At 48.5% G+C, this 25,689-nt stretch overlaps 1 protein-coding gene across 4 annotated transcripts in view; it reads right to left on the reverse strand.

Moving 5' to 3' along the window:
• Positions 1-15,522: 15,522 nt before the first annotated feature.
• spock3 (SPARC (osteonectin), cwcv and kazal like domains proteoglycan 3) overlaps positions 15,523-25,689 on the reverse strand; it is a 765,994-nt gene continuing 755,827 nt past the window's right edge. For all 4 annotated transcript variants that reach the window (XM_038792122.1, XM_038792123.1, XM_038792124.1 and 1 more), the window contains one exon: positions 15,523-16,524. In XM_038792122.1, coding sequence (XP_038648050.1) covers positions 16,355-16,524 — 170 coding nt within the window. In that variant the 3' untranslated portion in view covers positions 15,523-16,354. The remainder of the gene's footprint in view (positions 16,525-25,689) is intronic.

The following is a 25,689-nucleotide window of genomic DNA, read 5'->3' on the forward strand; positions in this document are numbered from 1 at the left end:
GATACGGGCTACTTCCAGGTACTGTACTGGAACCCCGGTGGGCTCCGCCTCTGTCTCCGCCCTCACCGGGGCCATACATAGTCTGGCCACCTGTGGGTGGCACTCATTTGTACAGCCAACTCTGGCAGGCGAGTTCATGCATATTAAAGCCTAATGTTCACTCGTTCTCACGGTGAATTGACGGTATAACAATTTAATATCCATCGACAGCACCATGGAAGCTGCTCGAAAGCCAGATAAGCTCGAATACGATGCGCGCGTTTCAGAAGCCAAGGAGATCTTTGACCATTGGCTTCACTGCTTCGAGGCCTACCTCGACTCCTTCACAACACCTTCCACTGAAAGCCTCAAGCTGTGACTCCTCCATGCTCGGGTGAACCTCCGTGATGATCGAGAAAGCGGCCACGAATGAGGCGGCGGTCGCAACCCTCAAGCGCATTTCGTGAAGCCTGTAAACGAGGTGTGCACCCGACATCTCCTCACTACTCGCTGTCAACGCGCTGGGGAATCGCTGGATGAGTATCTGGAAAAACTGACCCTACTTGCGAGGAACTGCAGCTACTGGGATGTGACGGCGGAGGAACACATGAACCTACATATCCGGGATACCTACGTGGCTGGGGTCCGATCGAACTACATCAGGCAGCGCTTGCTGCAAAACAGGATCACTGACCTGCAGGGTACGGTAAAGCTAGCTACCTCGTTAGAGGCAGCCTACCAGAGCCTCAGTGCATTCCCCGCGGACCCGGTGAACCCCTCGCGGACACCCTCATCGCGGCCCCCGTCGGACCAAACTACGTCGCGGGTCTGTGCCACGCAGCTGCCAGTCCAGCCCGGGGAACCACAGTGCTACTTCTGCGGCCAGGGTGAAGACCACCAGCAGCGTTGCCCAGCTTCCTCCCTCACCTCTGCGCCCCCCCCGACTGCTTGGATTAGACTTCCAATGCAGTCACCAAAGCCTGACCCTACAGTTCAGCGGACCCTTACCCCACTCACGGTATGCAGCCTCGCCCCCCTTCGTTCTTTGAGAACCTCACTCCCGACTGTCAGCCCATCACCACCAGGAGCAGTGACGTGCAGCGACTGTGGGAAAAAGGGACACTTCGCCAGAATCTGTCTGGGCCAACCTAAAGCCCAGAAATTGAAAACTCACCAGGCCCGACCCATGGACTCTCAGGCCCGCAGACCCCGCAATGTGGCTGCGTGCCTGCCCGGAACGCCCCCTTCAGACGTGTCATCAGCCTCATGTGATTCGTGGGGGCCACCATCTTGGCCGTCGGCTCCGGCACCAACCGAAACGTGCGATTCGTGGGGGCGGCCATCTTGGTCACCATCTTCGACCTAGCCCGCCATGTGCGACTCATGGGGGCTGCCATCTTGTGACCCCGACACCGCCGACCACGCTGGCTACCCGTAGCTGGGCGCAGTCACCCTTGACCAGTCGCAGCCGAAGCACCTGAAAACTCAATGATGGTCGTCCGGGTCAACGGGCACGCGACCCCCTGTCTTTTCGACTCCGGGAGCACGGAGAGCTTTGTTCACCCTGACACGGTAAGGCGCTGCTCCCTTCCCATATACCCCGCATCCCAAACAATCTCCCTTGCCTCCGGATCCCATTCGGTCCAGATCCGGGGGTACTGTATCGCTAACCTTGCGATGCAGGCCGCCGAGTACGCCCGTTTTAAGTTGTACGTCCTCCCTCACCTCTGCGCCCCCCCCGACTGCTTGGATTAGACTTCCAATGCAGTCACCAAAGCCTGACCCTACAGTTCAGCGGACCCTTACCCCACTCACGGTATGCAGCCTCGCCCCCCTTCGTTCTTTGCGAACCTCACTCCCGACTGTCAGCCCATCGCCACCAGGAGCAGGCAGTACAGTTCCCAAGATATGGCTTTTATCAAGTCGGAGGTCCAGCGACTGTTGAGTAAAGGGATGATCAAGATCAGCAACACCCCCTGGAGAGCACAAGTGGTGGTCGTCCGGACAGGGGAAAAGAACCGGATGGTTGTAGGCTACAGCTAGACCATTAAGCGGTTCACGCAACTGGATGCATACCCCCTCCCCCACATAGCGGAGATGGTCAACCAGATCGCCCAGTACCATGTGTTCTCAACGGTCAATCTGAAGTCGGCCTACCACCAGCTCCCAATCCGCCCGGAATAACGCCACTACAATGCCTTTGAAGCAGCCGGCCGACTCTTCCACTTCCTCAGGGTCCCCTTCGGAGTCACTAATGGGGGTCTCGGTCTTTCAGAGAACAATGGACTGAATGGTGGACCAGTACGGTTTGCCAGCTACATACCCGTACTAGGACAATGTCACCATCTGCGGCCATGATCAGAAGGACCATGACGTCAACCTCCAGAGGTTCCTCCAGGCCTCCCAATCCCTCAATCTCACATTCAACAAAAAGAAGTGCACTTTCCGCACTACACGACTGGCCATGCTTGACTACGTCGTGGAGAACGGAGTCCTAGGGCCCGAACCCGACCGTATGCGCCCCCTCATGGAACTCCCCCCTCCCCACAGCCTCAAGGCCCTCAAACGATTGCCTGGGGCTGTTCTCCTATTACGCCCAGCCGGTCTCCTACTATGTGGACAAAGGCTGTCCACTTACTCAGACCACCACTTTTCCCCTGACGGCTGAGGCCCGCTCGGTCTTCAGCCGCATCAAGGCTGACATCACCAAGGCCGCTATGCACGCGGTGGATGAGTCCATCCCCTTTCAGGTAGACAGCGATGCGTCAGACGTCGCACTGGCTGCCACACTGAACCAGGCGGGCAGCCCAGTAAGCATTCTTCTCTAGAGCCCTCCACGCTTCCGAAATCCGACACTCCTCGGTCGAGAAGGAAGCACAAGCCATAGTAGAAACCGTGCAGTACTGGAGGCACTACCTAGCCGGTAGGAGGTTCACCCTCATCACCGACCATATCAAGTATCGTCCTGGGAAGTTCAATGAGCCCCCAGATGCCCTGTCCCGCGGTACATGTGCCAGCATGCAAGATGACTGACTTTGGGCTATCCAGAATGACCTCTGCATACGGTCGGGGTCGGGCCCTAGGACTCCGTTCTCCACGACGTAGTCAAGCATGGCCAGTCGTGTAGTGCGGAAAGTGCACTTCTTTTTGTTGAATGTGAGATTGAGGGATTGGGAGGCCTGGAGGAACCTCTGGAGGTTGACGTCATGGTCCTGCTGATCATGGCCGCAGATGGTGACATTGTCCTAGTACGGGTATGTGACCGGGGGTCACCTGGCTTACCCACTTCATTAAGGCCTGCAATCTGCCCTTCACCACTGAGGAGGTCAAGGCCATGACCAGGGACTGCCAGGTCTGCGCGGAGTGCAAACCGCACTTCTACCGGCCAGATAAGACATGCCTGGTAAAGGCCTCCCGGGCCTTTGAGCGCCTAAGTATGAACTTCAAAAGGCCCCTCCCCTCCACCAAATGTAATATATACTTTCTAACTGTCGTCGACGAATACTCCCGCTTCCCCTTCGCTGTCCCCTGCCCCAACATGACCTCGGCCACTGCGCAGCATCTTCACACTGTTCGGCTTCCTGCTTATGTCCACAGCGACCGGGGCACATCGTTCATGAGCGATGAGCTGCATCAGTACCTGCTCAGCAAAGGCATCGTCTCGAGCAGGAGTATGAGCTAGAACCCGCAGGGAAACGGACAGGTGGAGAGGGAGAATGCCATAGTATGGAAGGCCGTCCTCCTGGCCCTCCGGTCTAGAAGTCTCCCGACCACCCCGCTGGCAGGAGGTCCTCCCCGACGCCCTCCACTCTGTTAGATCACTCCTCTGCACAGCAACGAACGAGACCCCTTATGACCGTTTGTTTCTCTTCCCTGGGAAGTCCATCTCCGGGGTCTCGCTTCCATCTTGGCTGACAACTCCGGGACCTGTCCTTCTCCGGAGGCACATGAGGAGCCAAATATACTTAACCCCTGGTCGAGAGGGTCCAGCTGCTGCATGCCAACCCCCAGTACGCCTACATCGTGCACCAGGACGGATGGCAAGATACGGTCTCCCTACGAGATCTGGCGGCAGCTGGTTCCCCAGCCAACGCGCTTCTCTCCCTGCTGCCTACAGCCACGCCCTGCGCCCCTTACGCCCCCTGGGTCTCCTGTATTGTCCCGCACTGGCACTGCCACCACCCACCACCCCTTGCCTACCCCCACCCTCCAACCGTCTCCAACACGCCGGACTGACGCTCAAGCTCCAGACACAATGCCCCGGAGTCACCATCTGCAACGACCGTGCCCGCCGCATCGCCAGAGCTGAGGAGGTCTAAAAGAATGATTCGGCCTCCAGACAGACTGAATCTCTAATGACCCCACGTCACCCCCGCTGGACTTGATTTTTTTAACATGGGGTGTATGTATTTCACCTAATGCATGAGCTGTCTCTACTGTCTGTATAATGATGTGACCCATGACCTGGAAGTGATGATATGGGCTACTTCCAGGTACTGTACTGGAACCTTGGTGGGCTCCGCCCTCACCGGGGCCATATATAGTCTGGCCACCTGTGGGTGGCACTTATTTGTACAACTCTGGCAGGCAAGTTCATGGATAATAAAGCCTAATGTTCACTTGTTCTCATGGTCTCAAGGTGAATTGACGGTATGACACCCTCATAATTTTGTAGACCTCTATCAGGTCGCCCCTCAACCTCCTTCACTCCAGTGAGAACATACCAAGTTCATTCAACCTCTCCTCATAGCCAATGCCCTTGATACCAAGCAACATCCTGGTAAATCTCTTCTGCACCCTCTCTAAATCCTCCACATCCTTCTGGTAGTGTGGCGACCAGAATTGAACACTCAACTCTAAGTGTGGCCAAACTAAGGTTCTATACAGCTGCAACATGACTTGCCAATTTTTAAACTCAATGCTCCGGCCAATGAAGGCAAGTATGCTGTATGCCTTCTTGACTACCTTCTCCAACTGTGTTGCCCCTTTTAGGTGACCTGTGGATCTGTACACCAAGATCTCTCTAACTGTCAATATTCTTGAGGGTTCTACCATTCACTGTATATTCCCTACCTGCATTTGACCTTCCATCATGCATTACCTCACATTTGTCCGGATTAAATTCCATCTGCCATCTCTCCGCCCAAGTCTCCAAATGATCTTAATCCTGCTGGATCCTCTGACAGTTCTCATCACTATCCCCAATTCCACCAACGTTTGTGTCGTCTGCAAACTTACTAATCAGACCAGTTACATTTTCCTCCAAATCATTTATGTATACTATGAACAGCAAAGGTCCCAGTTCTGATCCCAGCCCTCCAATCAGAAAAGCACCCTTCCATTGCTGCTCTCTGCCTTCTATGACCTAGCCAGTTCTGTATCCATCTTGCCAGCTCACCTCTGGTCCCGTGTGACTTCACCTTTTGTACCAGTCTGCCATGAGGAACCTTGTCAAAGGCCTTACTGAAGTCCATATAGACAACGTGCACTTCCCTTCTTGCATCAATCATCTTTGTGACCTCCTCGAAAAACTCCTATCAAATGAGTGAGACACAACTTCCCCTTCACAAAACCGTGCTGCCTCTCGCTAATACATCCATTTACTTCCAAATGGGAGTAGATCCTGTCTCGAAGAATTATCTCCAGTAATTTCTCTTCCACTGATATAAGGCTCACCGGCATGTAGTTCCCTGGATTATCCTTGCTACCCTTCTTAAACAAAGGAACAACATTGGCTATTCTCCAGTGCTCCGGGACATCACCTGAAGACAGTGAGGATCCAAAGATTTCTGTCAACGCCTCAGCAATTCCCTCTCTATCCTCCTTCACTATTCTGGGGTAGGTCCCATCAGGCTCTGGGGACTTACCTACCTTAATATTTTTCAAGACGCCCAACACACCTCGTCTTTTTGAATCTGAATGTGACCTCGGCTATCTACACACCACTCTCCAGACTCAACATCCACCAATTCCTTCTCTATGGTGAATACTGATGCAAAGTATTCATTTAGTATCTCGCCCATTTTCTCTGGCTCCACAAATAGATTCCCTCGCCTGTCCTTCAGTGGGCCCACCCTTTCCCTGGCTACCCTTTTGCTTTTTATGTACATGTAAAAAGCCGTTGGACTTTCCTTAACCCTATTTGCCAAAGATCTTTTGTGACCCTTTTAGCCCTCCTGACTCCTTGCTTAAGTAAAAACTTAAGACAAACACAGAGGGGTGGAAAGGGGTAAAAGACATAAGTAAAAGGAAGAAAGAGAGCCTTTGTTTTAGATTATGGCTCTCAGCATATTTTCCTTTACAGCAAATTTACAGATTAACGTTTTGCAGCCTAATAATGATCTTCTCTGTAGATTAATTCATTCAGGTTTTCTGTAGCTTAGAAAAGGCAGTACTCACAACTTTCTAGGGAGGCACATTACCTCACTTCAAACTTTGCTTTCAGTTCGTGGTTTGTATTCCGACCTCTGGAGAGTCGGCCACTTCTGGACTTTTCTTGCCAGGCCTGTAACATTTCTCCTAGATTCATCCAGGCTCTCTGCCAGTTCAGAAACACAGCCTTTCTCGAGAACAACGGAGGGGAGAGGAAAGCAGGACCTTCCTTGGAGCTGCCAGGATTAAACTGAAGAAACCTTGTAAAGCATCTGAAAAGCATCCCAGTGCAATAGGATCCAATCATCACCTGTTACCAGACAGAACACGGTATTTTGGGCTAGTTCAATGTCAATCAAATCGAGTCCCAATCCAGCTCTCTCGCTGGTGCCGACCAGTCTGCACCTCCTGTTTAAATCAGCAAGTGATCTCTCCCATAACTTCTGGATTATTCTGCTGGAATTAAAAATACAGCCTGCTTGCTTCAAAGTGACATGTCCAATAACCATCCATGGATCAAAATAATAACAGCAAAATTTAAAAAAAGTAGAAATAAAGGAATAAACAGGAAGGACTCTTACTCTACACAGTTGTACATAATTGCTCACTGGCATCACAGTGCTATTTAGTGCTGCTACTTTCATTAAGCTCAGACAAGGACAAGGCTTACCAACGTAGAGTAAGGTGGACTGAGTTTAATAAGTTTGTATTTGAGGCATAGTAGAGCTGATGGCACAAATCAGGAATTCATGTCCAGGGGCACTCAAAGATTTTCTGGCCATTAAAATTAAAGGATGGAAGCTGCTGAGGCACTTGATGATTTCTGTTCTTGAGTTCTCAATATATGTCCCCAGTTTGCAAAAGCTCGGAACTAAAAATGTTGAATATCTGCATACATGCCCAGATAATGATTCTGAAAGTAACTAACTTGAAGTAGAAAGTCCAGATTTTCAGAGGGAATTAGATAATGTTCCTCATAAGAAATTGTAACATCAAGTTGAATCCCATGGAATTGAAGTTATTGACTTGCTTAGGATATTGGATGTGTGCCAGAAGTCAGGGGCTGGAATTCTCCAGCCATTCACTGGTGGCAAGATTCTCTGATCCCACTGGGAGGACATCCATGCCTGCGGGTTTACCGGTGGTGTTGGGTGGCTTTAATGGGAAATCGCATTGACAGTGGCAGCAGAGAATCTCGCCACCTGCAAACAGCATGCCCCCTTCCGTCACCGGGAAACATGTGGCTGGGAGGCCGGAGAATCTTCCTCAGAGAGTCAGGATAATGGGCAAGTATTCTTAATTGGCATGATGTGACTGGTGGTGTTTCACAGGTAGATGTTGGGGCCTTAGATATTTAGTGTATTTTTTGCTGGCTTAGTTGATGAGATAGAAAACCATGGGCTGGATTCTCCCTTGTTGGGATTCTCCGTTACACTGGCAGCGCACCCACACCCAGGGATTTCCCGACGGTGTGGGTCTGCACACAATGGGAAATCCGATTGACCAGCTGGAGGGACGGAGAATCCTGCTGCCGCCAGGGGCGGACCACACCAGAAAACCAGTGTGACGGGACAGAGAATCCCGCCCCATAAATTCAAATTTGCCTATGTGATCATGTGAGGAGGAGTGTAATGGCTCCCCACTATTCAACCTCCTTGATTGGTCACAACAAAGTTTAAGTTTATTTTTTCATGAGGATAGGTCTTTTTTGAATCCAAATATATTTGACTATTTAAGCTGGGAACAATAAAGAGTCAATCAAACAAGGTTTTCTTGAGTTAAAGAAAGATCAAATTTATTAACCATTAAACCCGAGAAGCCAAAATAATAAAAATGTAATGTCACACGCAGGTTTCAGAAATAAGGGAAGTTAGAGTCCAATAAAAAAAAATTAAAGAATAAGGTGTCCTATGATTGTCCTTGAGGGGTACATTTTTAAATGTTGTGGCTGATTTGGATTAATTGGCTTCATGGAGGAGATCAAATGTAGAAGATGTTGCAATTATTAAAAAATGTCAGTTTTCCGGCAGATTTCTAATTAATTTGGCTTCCTAACCAGGTAATTCACTTGTCCCAAAAGAAAGACTGGGAGGGAACCCAGCTTTCAGCCTGTTTCCTGTGCTAAAACCTTCCTTGCAGATTCTCTGCAGAGGTTGCAGCCTTGCCATGAAATATTCTACCCATTGTGCATTTCCAAGCAAACTTGGGTGTGTCTGTCTGTGGCAATTGCTTCATTAACCAGTGACCAAACCCACGACCGTTATCATCTAGAAGAACAAGAGCAGCAGATACCTGGGCACACCACTACCTGGAGGTTCCCCTCCAAGTCATTCACCATCTTGACTTGGAAATATATCGTTATTCCTTCACTGTCACTGGATCAGAATCCTGGAACTCTCTCCCTGACAGCACTGTAGGTGTACCTACACCTTAGGATCTGCAGTGGATCAAGAAGGCAGCTCACCATCACCATATGAAGGGCAACTAGAGTTGGACAATAAATACTGGCCTAGCTAGCGATGCCCATATCTCATAAATGAAATTTTTAAAACTTTGTATTTTAATGACTCTTCGGCACTTACATGTTTTGAGTCCAATTAAGCAACCCAATACAGTTCAAAATGCAAATTATAGGTAAAGAGAGAGCCTTTTAGGAGCAAAATCTTGTAAAATCTTCGATCTTGTCAGACACTTCTGTTTAACCTGAAACAGCATTTGGCAAAACTGCTGTTCAACTTAAAATCCTATATCAAACTGGAAAACTACAGACAGACCTGGCTCCTCCCATTAATTACATCATATGTATCCCACTAAGCTCCATGACCTGCTGAGCCAGGATTAAACACCATTCCCCCATAAATGATCGACTCTCCAAGGAATCTTCAGCAATCATAACAATGCTCCATTTGCCCTCTATATGTATACAAGTAAATGGTTAGAATCAATCATGAACCCATTTACTTGGATACATGTAGAGGGCAAATGGAACATTGTTATGATTGCTGGAGATTCTCTGGAGAATAGATCATTTATGGGGAAATTTACGACTCCTAATTACACAACATTAGCAGTAAAACAATCTGGATACCTTAACCTAGGTTCTTTAATAATATTACTGCAACAAACCTTAACCCAGGCTTTTAAAATTCTTACTGCAGTAAAATACAATATATATACCAATTTCTTTCATTTATTAACCAGTTTAGTATTAGAAAGAACCAAAACTGCTGCACCGGTGTTTAACTTAAAGTATGTCTCGTTTCCCTTTGCTGGGATATTAGCATTCCTAGTCATTCAAATCACAGTAGAAAAGGTGATAGCTCAGGTTATTTTATAACATTTTTTATTGCATTATTGCACTTCGTCTCCATTAAAGTACTGAAGCGCATGTGAAAAATGACACCATGTTGGTCAATGTAAGGGTCAACTTACCTTTAAAGGACAGATCCCTCTGTTGAATCACCATTCCAGTAGCTTCGTCCTGGATCTCTCAAAATAAAGACACCTCAATATTGTTAATATCTTTAACTTTCTTGGATCGTACCACCTTTTGGAATCTTTTACTTTTGCTTATTCTGTACAGGCTTCTTGCTGCAGCACACAGCTCGGAAATGACCCATCTGTCTGCAAAAATGGCAATCAATCTCTATGGTGGGTCAGTTTTTATGCCTGTGGTTTTTCCCGCCACACTGATTACAGTTAGGTGGGGTGGTTGATGAATGCTGCCTCCTCTGCTTTTGTATGGCCACCTCTCTGCTTTTATATTTAACACACTCCACTGAGAGGGTCATTTTGGGGAAATGGATCATCCTGACAACCCAAATCACTGATTTATTTCCCCTCATGTTCTCAGTTTGTCTGCTCAGTTGAATTGACTTTGATAAGATTCAATCGTCTCTCAGCTACAAGTGGTCAGACAATGCTTCATAAAAGATACAGACAATTCTGTTCTTGATTAGTTCATCTTTTAAGTTGCCACACTCTCAGTTCTCCGCAGGTCACTACAGATCATGGATAAATGTAGCAATACTTTCTTTTTGTCATTGGATACGCTTGTTAAGTTTAGCACATTTGAGAATGGCATTCCTGCACAGACTGTAGTAGGCATCAACTACTTTCATTACTTCATTGTTCACAGCTTTTTCTTCATTTATCCGTTGCCTGACTAGGATATTGCCTGCATAGCCACCCATCGTGAATAATAGCATGCTGACCTGCTCATAGCTCTCTCCTGCAGCGAACCCAATGCATTGCGATATCTGCAAATCTGTGGTTTCAATTCAGCCACACTTGTGCATGGTTGAGACCTGTGATTTGTTTGAGGCTTTCTGGTAATGCCAGAGCCTTTTCCATACTTGTTGTTGCACCATATATTCTTCTGGGTCTGGTTGTATAAACACATATTTACAGAGTCTACTGAGGTAAGGAAAACACTAACTTTATTGAGAAACTGTGACTTCATCTTGCCATGAAGTTCTACAAGAGAGAGCAAGGTTACGAAACATTGCATCACTTCCTGTAAATACTATGGGCATGATCTACCGGCTGTTTCCCACTGGAATCGGGTGGGACACGGCCAGTAGATCCCAGGAGAGGCCTCCCCCGGGATTCCCAATGGCCATTTCACTTTGCAAGATCTAACCAGATCTCGCAAGATGCTGCGATCTGGGCTCCACCCACAATGGGCAGGATCCAATCTTGCACGGGTAAGTGAGTCTAATAATCCACTCGCTGGATTGATCAGCCATCCTGCATCTATCGGCCTGGCCGAGGAGACCCCAGCCAGGCGCCGTTCAGTACTGGTCCCCACAAATGAGGACCAGGCGGACCGGTAAATGGGAGGGGGTCCCCATGGCAATCAGAGGCCTCTGGGTGTTCGGCCTCTGGGAAGGGTGGCACCCTGGCACCACCAAGACACCTTGGCACTGCCAGCCTGGTAGTGTCACCTGGGTTCCAGCCTGGCATTGCCAGGTGAGTAGGGGAACTGCCAGGGTGCCAGTGTCAAGGTGCCAGGCTGGCATTGCACCCACAGAGATCAGGCTTTTGGTGCCCTGCCATTATGTGGTGGGGTGTGGGGGGCTCAAGGACCCTGCAACAGGTGATTTGGGGGTTGTGCCGGGAGGTTGAGATTGGGGCGGGGCATGAAAACAAGAGAGTGCTGTGAAACAGCGAGGCCATTCCCAATGTTTGGTTCGATTGCGCCCTGTGTCTCATTAGTGTATTACGTAGTTGGAATTAACACTACATAGTACAAAACATTATCATTGGAATGAAAAAAAAATGCATTCTGCCACGCGTAAAAAAACCTTGTAATACTTGTAATCCTATTAGGTAATGTCAACAAATCAGAAACCACATCAAAAGCACAATCTGTTGTTACAACATCTTGAAATTATCATTCATTCTCAGTTGAATAGAATACTACTGTGCTAAAGTTCCTAATAACCACAGCTGTGCAAACTGACTGGTCTCTGGGACGGAAAGCACAGTGTCTGTCAATCAATGGACAGGAGTATATTGTAAGATTTTTTTTAATGTGTAGTTTTTTTTAAACCAAGTGTCAAAAGCAAATTTTAAGCAATCAGAGTCATTCAAATCACAGTAGAAAAGGTGACAGCTCAGTTCATTTCACAACTTTTTTTATTGCATTATTGCACTTCCTCTCCATTAAAGTACTGAAACGCATGTGAAAAATGACACCAAGTTGGTCAATTTAAAGGTCAACCTTTAAAGGACAGATCCCTCTGCTGAATCACTGCGTTAAAACATTTCCATTAAAATACATCACCTATTAGTGACATTTGAAGGTGCTCAAACATTTTATATATTGCAGAATGTTCCCAACTTCTCAGCAGGCTTTCAATTTCCTTCACAAATTCTCAAATTTGGCTTGTAAGGGTTTCCAAAGCCCCGCACCACCAGACAAAACTGTTACATGGAGGATATCTGGGGAGGGATTCTCCATCGGGAAATTCTCAGACGTGGGTGCGCTGTTGGCGTAACGGAGAATCCTGACAGCCGAGAATCCAACCCTTGAACCTGACCTCAAGAGGGCGGGTGTACGTTTTATAGGTCACAATCCACAACAGACCAAAGGAAAATTGACTGGGGTCAGGAGTGCAGAGGAAAATCAAATTGTAGCCATGCAGACACCAAAATGCATCTCCGGACACAGACAAAAAGGTGGCCCCAAAACTCTCTAAAATTAGTACTATAAATTAGATATTGTTGCCATTTTGATTTTCATTATGATTCCAAACCAGTAACCTCCAGATAATTTGTGACACGTACAGGGGCAGTAGATTCATGAAACAATATCACCTCCTAGTTTACATCCAAGTTACACAACATACTACCTTGGGCATATGTTACCACATGAACTGCAGTGGCCAATCAATAGGCCAACAAGCACCTTCCCAAGCAAAACTAGAAATGGCAATAAATACTGGTCTTGCCAGAGATGCTCGCAAGCAGGGAATGAATATTTTAAAAAAAATTTAAACTATTTTACACATAATACAAAAACAAAATACAACCAAGCGAGTAAAATTCATCCACTGCTGCTGACCACATCCTGGACCTTAGCCCCACCCCTCCAAACACATCTCAGCCCTCCCCCACCTTGAGCAATGAGCAGTGACCAGCCCTCTGAAATACACAATGAACTGCTGCCATCTTCGGTAAAACACCTCAATTGCTCACCTCATGGTATACTTGACTTTCTTGAGGTATCGGAACTCCGACAGATATCCCAGCCACATTGAGGCACTGGGCGAGAAGCTGACCTTCACCCCATCAGTACTCACCTCCAGGCAATCAGCGAGGCGAAGGCCAGAACATCGCCCCACGCGCCCATATGCAGCCCCGCAAGTCCGACACTCCAAATATGGCCACTAAGGGACAGGGCTCCAGTTCAATTTTTAGAATCACTGACATGGTGCTGAAGAAGGAGAACCAGAAACCCACAAGCTTGGGTCACGACCAAAACATGTGCACATCGTTAGCCAGACCTCCTGCACTACGCTCACACTTGTCCTCCACCCATGCAAAGAACCAACTCATCCTGGACCCTCCACAGGGCCACATTCCACACCTAATCATCCAACATCGGCCCAACTCTTCCTCCCACTTGGCCTTAACCCCTTCCGCCAATATGGAGCCCTCCGACATAATCAGTTCATAGATGCCAGAAATGCTCACTTCTTCCGATCTTGCGAGCAGAAGAACCCCCTCTCTTAGCGAGGTGGGTGGCATCACAGGGAATGTCGGGAAGATCTATTTCGCAAAATTATTAACTTGTAAATATCTGAACGAGTCAGATCGCGAGTGCCCAAGCTTCTCCGAAAGTTCAACCCAGGAATGAATATTAATTAAGGGTTTTAAAGTAATCAATAATAATTAATAGTCCTTAGATAGTTGGCAAGAGAATCAGTGGAAGTTGAGGAGAAATGATTTTATGTAGTTAGTTTTGATGATCCATCTCCTTCTATGCTGCATACTTCTATAATTAACAAGAGGTTTCAGACCACACCCAGGCAATAGTTTCACACTTCTCAGGGAAGAGAGGTAAGAGGCTCATCAGATGTCTCCTAAACGGTAGGTTAACCAATATTTGTAATCCAGTGAATGCTGCTTTGTACATTCATGCAAGCATATACTTCGTGGATTTTTTCCTTAATCAAAGAGCAAAGCAGGAACTATTGACGTAGTTCAAGTCTATCGGCTCTGCTGTTTCACATCTGCTTTCTTGGCAAAACAAACAAAAGTAAAACAAAATTTTTCTCTGGCTTATGAGTGTTGTTCCTGTAAAATCTCAGGTGCTTTCGACCAGTTTACTTATTCAAAGGTTTTACCCAGGGTGTCTTGATTTATGGGGAAACAATATTTATTAACATAATTAACCCTTATATTACCCACATAAAACAAGAGGTTACCCCAGATTCAAGTACACAACTTGCAAAGTTGGCTTGGTAGGCTGTGGGCATGATCGCTGGAATTCCTCTGGCTTGTCTTCACAAAGATGATTTTCGCTGGCGGTCTCTTCCTTACTTCTGGTCTGGTCAAGGTCACCTCACACACTGAGTCTTTGCTGCTGGTGTGTCTGAGATGCGTACCTTTATCCCTCCCTCTCCCCGCCTTGCCAGAAACTTCTCTGGCTTCCGGCCAATGAGGTCTCAGGTGTGGGTCAAAGCGGCCAATGGTCGGGTTGAAGACCTTTTGACAAGCCACATAAGCCCGCCTCAGGTGTCCCATCTCTGGTGGTGTGGGCTGCACATAACCTGTTCCACTATAAGGTAACAGTAGAAACTCTAGGTGACGGAAAGTCTGGCTCGGTCTGGGCTGCAGACATTAGACCTGTGCATTTCAATGGGGTACAATTATCTCTTGTTTGGTCTCAGTACAGTGCGATGATCTTTGATGGGTGATTGAATGGGACATGCCCAGACAAGTTCTGGCAGCTTGTCTGTTGGTTATGGATTTGACTTTGGTCAAGTCTGAATTCCAACCTGCCTGCCTGAGGTTTGACTGCAGCATGATTTTAAAATGCCTAATTCTTTAATTTAAGCTATCCAATTTAATTGGCCTTAAAACTAGGTCCTGATTAATAATAAGAATATTATATTACCGCATGAGTTTTTTTCCAGAATCCTAGAAATGTCGCTAACATTATGCAACAGCAATAATACCCATCAATATGATTGGTTACAGGAGTCCTTTATTATTGCAAACTATACATACAGTAAAAAAAATGCAGCATAGCTTTTCATTTTATAATGCAAATTCAATCTATTATGAAAAATTAATGAAAATTAGTTGTAGTTATGATTTTCCTTTAGTCCAGATTTCAGAAGAGACATTTAATAACTGACAATCATATGATCCAAATAAACAGCACACAATTTAATGATATGTTAGTAACTACAAACAACATTGATTTTAGTTGACAAAGGACTTAAAAGACTCAACTGTATTATGCATCAAGGCGGTGGAATTTCAACATGTCTATACAATCAATTAACATGCTAACATAAATACAGGGCAATTTAGTCTATAGCAAAATTTTTAAGTGCTACTGCTACACGTTACTTGTATATATTTATTGTCCATAGGATGACTGCCATAACTATTGAAAAATTAATTATTTAAAATTATTTTTCTTTTTCCCACATGTTTGCAGCTGCAGTACTTATACTGTGATCAGGTGTGCTTAAATACACCTGAACTTTTATCTTTCATATGCAAAGAAAAAATATGTCTATTTTTAAGTTGAAAGGCACATCGTAATGTGACTTCCATTCATTTTAAACTAATAATTAAAAGTATACATACCTTGAAAAAGATGATTATATTTTATTGGAAGAAAAAAAAACAAAGATCACTCAGGTAGTCAAGGAGTCCACATTCTTTAGCAAAGATTAAGTCGAGATATGGCTTTGTTGCCATAACCATATCGGTCTGAAAACTCTAATTGCTTCAAATTCCACCATGATAAGCTTCATATGTAAAAAATAACCAATTATTGACAAATTATTTTTTGTTTACATATTGATGACATTTTAACCTTTTTCATCTGAATATTCTAGAGTTTCCAAAACAAAAAGCAAATCAAAGTTGGGACCAGTGGTTTCAGGGTCAATGCCAATAAGCAGTGTACACAAGAGGAGCTAGGTTTACTGCATCATAGTGACAATATTCAATGAAAGAAAACATTTTAAAGAAAACCGTTTCTCAAAACATAATTGAGGTTTTCTCATGTGTTCTAGAATTGGTAACATGTTTAGATTATAGCCTATAATTTATGTTTTCAAAATGACAGAGTTAAGATGTACTGCAACAATTTTTAAAGGGATGTACTATTTCCGGAGTAACCATGTTTAAGGGTATAATTGTACAAAATATACACGTTGACCGAATATCTTTTGTTCCTTTTTAATGTGTCTAGTAACTCATGAGATTTCCCTATAGAAACGTGCAAAATTGTAAAGTTCATGACATTTCCAGACTACCATATGTAGCCACCCACATCATATTCATCATCATCATCTTCATCATCTTCATTGTCAACTTCATCATCTTCTTCTTCATCATTGGTATCTTCTTCATCATCCTCATCATCTGACCATTCATGGAAGTCACCACTGCCAAAGTCACCTGAAATCTCTATATCACCACCTAGAAAATAATCCACCAATAAAATATTTACTTGTGAAAACATTTGTCCAAGTCACTCAACAATGCTTTATGTATGAAATGAAATTTTAATCTAATTCTAAAAAGGCAGAATTAAAGACAGTATTGAATGCATGCAGCATTCACAAGGTAGGTGAATTTGTGATACAACAGAAGTAAGTGGGTGTGACCATATGGAGGCATGGCTACAGGGTGACCAAGGTTGGGAACTGAATATTCAAGGTCATTTGACATTTAGGAAGAACACACAAAAAGGAGGTGGGGTAAATCTGATAATCAGGGATGAGATTAGTAGATTGGAAGACCAAGAATTTACTGGCTATTCATGCCGGCAGAATATTCCGGTCCCACCAATCAGAAGATCCCGCTGGCAGGCCGCCTCTGCCGCCGAAAAACATGCGGTGGGTTGGTCGCTAAATCCTGCCCATATATTTTTTTGGGATTAGCTAAGAATGACCAAGGGCATAAAACATTGGTAGTGATGTAGGGCATGGTATAAATCAGGAAATTAGTTATGCATATAATGAGAGTAATATAGTAATTCTGGGTGACCTCAGTCAGCATATAAAACATAGAACATACAGTGCAGAAGGAGGCCATTTGGCCCATCAAGTCTGCACCGACCCACTTAAGCCCTCACTTCCACCCTATCCTCGTACCCAATAACCACTCCTAACCTTTTTTGTGGTCATCAAGGGAATTTATCATGGCCAATCCACCTAATCTGCACGTCTTTGGACTGTGGGAGGAAACCGGACATCAGGAGAACATGCAGACTCCTCACAGACAGCGACCCAGCGGGGAATCGAACCTGGGACCCTGGTGCTGTGAAGTCACAGTGCTATCCAATTGTGCTACTGTGCTTCCCATAAATATAGACTAGGTAAATCTAATGAACACTAATGCTGTGGAGGACAAATTCCTGGAATATCTTCAAGATGGTTTTCGTGAGCAAACATTTGTTCAGAAACAAATTAGTGAACAGGCTATTTTAGATCCAGAGTTATGTAATGAAAAAGGACTAATTAATAATATTGTTGTAAAAGAACACTAAGGGAAGAGTGACCATAATGTGTTGAAATTTTCCAGTCACGTCCGAAAATGATGTGACTCAATCCAAAACTAGGATCTTAAAACTAAGGAAAGGAAATTATGAAGATATGAGGGGCAAATTGGCTGTGGTGGATTGGGAAAATACCTGAAAGATATAATAGTGGATAAGCAATGGGTAGTATTTAAAGAATCAATGTATAGTTTGCACCAAATGTACATTAATGCACAAAAATCCATCAGGAAAAGTGATTCAACTGCGGCTGACAAAGGAAGTTAAAGATTGCATTAGATCAAAGCAAGAGGCTTATAAAGTGACCAAAACATAGTAAGCCTGAGGATTCAAAACATTTTAGAATTCAGCAATGGAGGACAAAGAAAGTGATAAAGAAAGGGAAGATAAAATATGAAGTAATCTAGCAAGAAACTGTAAAAGCTTCTATAGGTATGTAAAAAGGGAAAGGTTAGCAAGAAGAAATGTGGATCCATTATAAGCAGAGACAGGAGAACTTATAACTGGGAATAGAGAAATGGCAGAGAAGTTCAATAATTACTTTGTGCCTGTCTTCACAGAGGAAGATGCAAAAACCTCCAGAATTAATAGAAAACCAAGGGGCTAGTGGGAATGAAGATCTGAAAGAAATTCTTATTAGTGAAAAAACAGCACTAGAGAAATTAATGGAACTGAATTTGATAAATTCCCGGGTCCTGGTGATCTACATTGCAGTGTGTTGAAAGTGGTGGCTATAGAAATAGTAGATGAATTGATGGCCATCTTTCAAAATTCTATAGATTCGGGAATGGACCCGACAGATTGGAAGGTTGTAATTGTAACCCTACTTTTAAGAAAAGAGGGAGAGAGAAAACATGGAACGACAGACCGGTTAGCCTAATGTTAGTAATAGGGAAGATAGACTTCCGGTGGCGGCAATGCGGAGCTAAGCCGCACATTCGGCAGCTCCCGCTGAAAACGGACTTTGGAGCTCTTTTCAGGGCCCCCAACGTAGCTGTATCGGCAAATCCCGATGTGGGAAGAGGACAGGAGTCGACCCCTACGGTCCTATGGTCCGGATCAGGAGTGGGGTAAGGAGAAAAACGGAGAAAGCACTCCTGAAAAAGCGGGGGAAGGAAGACAAAATGATGGCCGGCAGAGACCCGGAGGACTGGAGGCAGTGGGCTCAGGAGCAGCAGGCGACTCTGCTGCGCTGCTTCCAGGAGCTTAAGTTGGAGCTGCTGGAGTCGTTGAAGGTAACCACCAGGGAGCTGATGGAGACCAAGACAGCCCAGGGGGCTGCAATCCGGGAGCTGCAGAAGCAGGCCGAAAGGGAGGATGAGGCCGTGGCCGTCGCAGGGAAGGTGGAGATGCACGAGGCGCTCCATAAAAGATGGCAGGAGCGGTTTGAGGAGCTGGACAACCGGTCGAGGAGGAGGAATTTGCGGATCCTGGGCCTCACGGAGGGGCTGGAGGGGTCGGACCTGGCGGCCTATGTGGCAGTTATGTTGGGGGCTGGGTCCTTCCAGGGGCCCCTGGAGTTAGAGGGGGCCCACAGAATTCTGGCTAGGAGGCCCAAGCCGAACGAGCCGCCGCGGGCGGTGTTGGTGCGGTTTCATCGGTTCGTGGATCGTGAGTGTGTGCTCCGGTGGGCCAAGAAGGAGCGGAGCAGCAAGTGGGAGAACACGGAGGTGCGGATCTTCCAGGACTGGAGTGCGGAGGTGGCGAGGCGGAGGGCCGGGTTTAACCGGACGAAGGCGGTGCTCCATAGACGGAGTGGGAGGTTCGGCATGTTGCAGCCGGCGCGTCTGTGGGTCACCTATAAGGATCAGCACCGTTATTTTGAGTCCCCGGAGGAGGCGTGGGCCTTTGTGCAGGCCGAGAAATTGGACTCAAACTGAGGGTCTAAGACGGGGGATGCTGTATAATACTGTATTTGTATTTGCTTGGTTTAATGTAAGATGTGGGTTGGCCTTAGGGTGGGTGGGGTGATGTCGATTTGTCTTTTCTGTATGGGTTTTTCTGTAGGGGTCTGGTGGACGGGTTCGGGCAGGGGGGTAAACGGAGAGTTCGGGGTGTTGGTGGGGGGGGGACTGACAATGGGAGTTGCCCTAGAGGAGGCGGGGCCGGGCAGGGCGAAAGCGCGGGCTTTCTGCGGGTTTTCCGCGCTGTGAGATGGTGGGGGCGGGGTCCGGGCTGAGAAGCGCGGGTCATTGCTGGCTGTTCTCTTTTCCTGCGCAAGAGCGGAGGGGGGGGGGGGGGGGGGGGGGGAGGAGGACCCATTGACGGGCACGATGGAGGAGGGGTAGTCCCACGTGGGGAGGAGTCGGAGGTAGGGCGGAAGTCGCCGGGGTCAGCAGAAGTTAGCTGGCTCACGGGAGTGCTATGGAGGGAGGGGCGCGGCTAGGAGGGGTCCTAGCGCTGGGGGGGGGGGGGTGTATCGGGTTGCTGCTGAAACGGTCAGGAAGGAGCTGGAGGACGCAGGGGGTGCTGGAGGGGGGGGGAAGTTGCCGCCGTGGGAAACTGGCAGAGCGGGGGACGCTGGCCGGTGGTGGGCAAGGGATGGGGTATGGCTAATCGGCAGGGGAGGGGGGCAGGGAGCCCTCTGATCCGGCTGATAACCTGGAATGTGAGGGGGCTGAATGGGCCGGTCAAACGGGCCCGGGTATTTGCGCACCTGAAGGAGCTGAAGGCAGATGTGGCCATGATCCAGGAGACACACCTGTGAGCGGTGGACCAGGTTCGGCTGAGGAAGGGATGGGTGGGCCAAGTATTTCACTCAGGGCTGGATGAGAAGAGTAGGGGGGGTGCCGATCCTGGTGGGGAAGAAGGTGTCGTTTGAGGCGTTAAATGTGGTGGCTGACAGTGGCGGGAGATATGTGATGGTGAGTGGTAAGCTGCAGGGGGAGCGGGTGGTGTTGGTGAATGTTTACGCCCTAAATTGGGACGATGTGAGGTTTATGCGGCGTATGTTGGGCCGCATTCCGGACCTGGAGGTGGGGGACCTGATAATAGGGGGGGGGACTTCAACACGGTATTGGATCCCCCATTGGTTCGATCCAAGTCCCGGATGGTTAGGAGGCCGGCGGCGGCTAAGGTGTTGAGGGGATTTATGGACCAGATGGGGGGGTGGATCCCTGGAGGTTTGCGAGGCCAAGGGCCAGGGAGTACTCGTTTTTCTCCCACGTACATAAGGCCTACTCGAGGATTGATTCTTTTGTCCTGAGCAGGGGGTTGGTTTCGAGGGTGGAGGATGTGGAATACTCCGCCATTGCCATTTCAGATCATGCCCCGCACTGGGTGGACCTCGGGCTGGGGGAAGAGAGGGACCAACGTCCGCTCTGGCGCTTGGAGGTGGGGCTGCTGGCAGATGAGGAGGTGGCCAAGAGGGTTCGGGGGTGTATCGAGAGGTACCTTGAGGCCAATGACAACGGGGAGGTCCGAGTGGGGACGGTCTGGGAGGCACTGAAGGCGGTGATGAGGGGGGAATTGATCTCCATCCGAACCCATAGGAAGAGGGGGGAGCAGAGGGAGAGGGAGAGACTGATAGGGGAGATGGTGTGGGTGGATAGGAGATATGCGGAGGCTCCAGAGGAGGGATTGCTGGGGGAGAGGCGTAGCCTTCAGGCCAGATTCGACCTATTGACTACCAGAAAGGCAGAAGCTCAGTGGAGGAAAGCACAGGGGGCGGTGTATGAGTATGGGGAGAAGGCGAGCAGGATGCTGGCACACCAGCTCCGAAAGCGGGACGCGGCCAGGGAGATTGGGGGAGTGACAGATAAGGCTGGGAAGGTGGTGTGGAGGGGAGTAGATGTTAATGGGGTCTTCAGAGACTTCTATGGGGAACTGTACCGGTCGGAACCCCCGGTGGAGGGGGGTGGGATGGGGCGCTTCTTGGACAAGCTGTGATTCCCGAGGGTGGAGGAGGAGCAGGTGGAGGGACTGGGGGCGCCGATCGAGGTGGAGGAGGTGGTCAAAGGGATAGGGAGCATGCAGTCGGGGAAGGCGCCGGGGCCGGACGGGTTTCCGGCGGAATTTTATAAAAGGTATTTGGACCTGTTGGGCCCCTGTTGGTCCGGACCTTTAACGAGGCAAGGGAGGGGGGGGGCTTTGCCCCCAACTATGTCACGGGCGCTGATTTCCTTGATCCTGAAGCGGGACAAGGACCCTCTGCAGTGCGGGTCATATAGGCCGATTTCGCTGCTATACGCCGACGCTAAGCTGCTGGCAAAGATCCTGGCCACTAGAATAGAGGATTGCGTGTCCGGGGTCATTCATGAGGACCAGACGGGGTTTGTGAAGGGAAGGCAGTCGAATACGAACATGCGAAGGCTCCTCAATGTCATTATGATGCCGGCCATGGAAGGGGAGGCGGAGATAGTGGTGGCATTGGATGCGGAGAAGGCCTTTGATAGGGTTGAGTGGGAGTATTTGTGGGAGGTGTTGGAGAGGTTTGGGTTTGGGGAGGGGTTTAATCCGGTGGGTGAGGCTGCTCTACGAGGCCCCGATGGCGAGTGTAGCCACAAATAGGAGGAGGTCGGAGCACTTTCGGCTGTACCAGGGGACGGGACAGGGGTGCCCCCGTCCCTCTTGCTCTTCGCGTTGGCGATTGAGCCCCTGGCCATGGCATTGAGGGAGTCAGGGAACTGGAGTGGCCTGGTACGGGGTGGGGAGGAGCATCGAGTGTCGCTGTATGCGGACGACCTGTTGCTGAATGTGGCGGACCCGGTGGGGGGGGATGCCGGAGGTGATGAGGATTCTTAGTGAATTCGGGGGTTTCTCTGGGTATAAGTTGAACCTGGGCAAGAGAGAGCTGTTTGTGGTGCATCCTGGGGATCAAGAGGAGGGGATTGGTAGGCTCCCACTGAAGCAGGCAGGGAAGAGCTTCAGGTACCTAGGGGTCCAGGTGGCTGGGAGCTGGGGGGCCCTGCACAAGCTCAACCTCACAAGGTTGGTGGAGCAGATGGAGGAGGAGTTTAAGAGGTGGGATATGTTACCGCTGTCACTGGCGGGGAGGGTGCAGTCCGTTATGATGACGGTGCTCTCGAGGTTTTTGTTCCTGTTCCAGTGCCTCCCCATCCTTATCCCGAAGGCCTTTTTTAGGAGGGTCAACAGGAGTATCACGGGATTTGTGTGGGTGCATGGGACTCCGAGGGTGAGAAGAGTGTTCCTGGAACGCGGCAGGGATAGGGGGGGGCTGGCGTTGCCCAACCTCTGTGGGTACTATTGGGCTGCCAACGCAGCGATGGTGCGTAAGTGGGTAATGGACGAGGAAGGGGCAGCATGGAAGAGGATGGAGGCAGCGTCATGTGTGGGCACGAGCCTGGAGGCGCTGGTAATGGCGCAGTTGCCACTCCCTCCAATGAGGTATACCACGAGCCCGGTGGTGGTGGCGGCTACCCTCAAAATATGGGGGCAATAGAGACGGCATAGGGGAGAAGTGGGGGGCTCGATGGAGGCCCCGATATGGGGGAACCATCGGTTTGTCCCAGGGAGCATTGATGGCGGATTTCTGGGCTGGCACAGGGCAGGGGTTAGGAGGTTGAGGGACCTGCTTGTGGAGGGGAGGTTCGCGAGCTTGGGGGAGTTAGAGGGGAAGTTTGGGCTCCCCCGGGGAACATGTTTAGGTACATGCAGGTGAGGGCGTTTGCCAGGCAGCAGGTGGAGGGGTTCCCCTTGCTGCCCCCACGAGGGGTGCGGGATCGGTTGCTCTCGGGGGTGTAGTCTGGAGGAGGGAGGATTTCGGACATATACCGGGTGATGCAGGAGGTAGACGAGGCCTCGGTGGAGGAACTGAAGGGCAAATGGGAAGAGGAGCTGGGTGAGGAGATTGAGGAGGGGACGTGGGCGGATGCCCTGGAGAGAGTGAATTCCTCCTCTTCCTGTGAGAGGCTTAGCCTCATACAGTTCAAGGTGCTGCATAGGGCCCACATGATTGGGACGAGGATGAGTAGGTTTTTCGGGGGCGAGGACAGGTGTGCTAGGTGCTCGGGGAGCCCAGCGAATCACGCCCATATGTTTTGGGCGTGCCCAGCGCTGGGGGAGTTTTGGACGGGGGTAGCAAGGACGGTGTCGAGGGTGGTGGGATCCAGGGTCAAGCCAGGCTGGGGACTCGCAATTTTTGGGGTTGCAGTGGAGCCGGGAGTGCAGGAGGCGAAAGAGGCCAGTGTTTTGGCCTTTGCGTCCCTAGTAGCCCGGCGGAGGATCTTGCTCCAATGGAAGGATGCGAGGCCCCCAAGCGTGGAGGCCTGGATCAATGATATGGCGGGGTTCATTAAATTGGAGAAGGTGAAATTTGCCCTGAGGGGATCAGTACAAGGGTTCTTTAGGCGGTGGCAGCCTTTCCTGGAGTTCCTGGTGGAACGGTAGGGAAATAGGCCTGCAGCAGCAGCAACCCGGTGGGGGGGGGGGGGGGGGGGGGGGAGGGAGGGAGGGAGGGAGGGGGGGGGGGCGGGTTTGGATTGGTGGGAGGGAGAACTGTGTACATGGGTTTGTGGGATGTGGCGGGTGTTATCTCTTTCCCTTTTGTTGTTTGGGTGTTCTTTTGTTTTTTTCTTTTGTTTGTAGTTGCTTTTGAAGTTGGGTGGGTATTGTTCTTGGGGCGTTACCGCGGTTGTTTTGTTAATAGAGTTGAGATGTTTATATTTTGTAAAAATTTCAATAAAAATTATTTTTTTAAAAAAGTAATAGGGAAGATACCAGTATCTAACTGGACCATTAGAAAATGATGATCCAATTGGGCAGAGTCAACTTGGATTTATGAAAAGGAAATCGCATTTGACCAATCTGTCGGAGTTTTTTGAGGATGTTATTCGCAAAACACACAATGAAGAACCAGTATATGAAGTGTATTTAGATTTTCAGAAGGCTTCCACAAAGGTCCCACACAGGTTAGTAAACAAAATTAGAGCACATGGGATAGGGGTTAATATGTTGATATGGATCGGGGATTTGTTAACAGGCAGAAAACAGAGAGTAAGAATAAGCAGATCTTTCTCATGCTGACAGGCTGTGACTAGTGAGGTATCACAAGGATCACTACTTGAGCCCCAGTTGTTCACAATCTACATCAATTATTTGGATGTGGGGATCAAATGTAATATTTCCAAGTTGATGATTCAAAACTAGGTAGGAATTTGAGTTCTGCAGGCTGAATATAATATGGATAATTGCAAAGTTATTCATTTAAGTAAGAGGAATGGAGGTGCAAAGTATTTCTTAAATGGTGAGAGATTGTGAAGCGTTGGTGTCCTTATTCATAAATCACAGAAAGCTAACATGTAGGTGCAGCAAGTAATTAGGCAGGCATATGGTATGTTGATCTTTATCACAAGAGGGTTGGAGTACAGGAATAAATGTGTCTTGCTTCAATCATAGAGAACCTTGGTTAGACTGTAACTGGTGTATTGCGTACAGTTTTAGTCCCCTTGCATAAGGAAGGACATGCTTACTATCGAGGAAGTGGAAATTCACCAGATTAATTCCTCGGATGGTGAGATCCTTCTGTGAGGAGGGATTGAGGATAACGGGGCAATGGAGGTGCAAACAAAAACACCAGGATTCCCATTTAACTCACTTGCTTCTCAAAAGACAATGGGCACTATTCAGTGGACTTGAGTTGAGGTCCGCAGCATTGGCACGATTTGCAGGGTGTTTCTCAGTGGCTGCGGCGGCAAAAAAACATTACGCTTATTCAACTGCACTTTGCTGGTTATTTTTGGCCTCAGGGAGGTTCTCTCCACCCTACTTAAGAGGGATATATTGGAATAATTCCTTGCAGATGAGTGTGCCATTTTGAAAGGCTGCCCCAATTCCGCCTCCACCCCGCCCCACTTGGGGAGGCCGCACCCGAATCCCCCATCAACCTGGTAAACAACCCCCAGTCCGATTCCTGGCAGTGCCAACCTGGCACTCGGGCACTGCCTGCCTGGCAGTGCCAAGATGCCAGAGAACCAGGGTGCCACCCTGCCCTGTCCCCGACCACCAGGGGGCCTCCAGTGGCCTGTGAGAATCCCGCAGGTGCTGCTGTTGAGTTCCTGGCACCGGGCAAATCTGGCGAATGTGTATTTAAATGAATATTCGGCTAATTTAAATATGCTGATCTG

Source organism: Scyliorhinus canicula, chromosome 3 (genome assembly GCF_902713615.1).
Source record: "Scyliorhinus canicula chromosome 3, sScyCan1.1, whole genome shotgun sequence".
Lineage (NCBI taxonomy): Eukaryota > Metazoa > Chordata > Chondrichthyes > Carcharhiniformes > Scyliorhinidae > Scyliorhinus > Scyliorhinus canicula.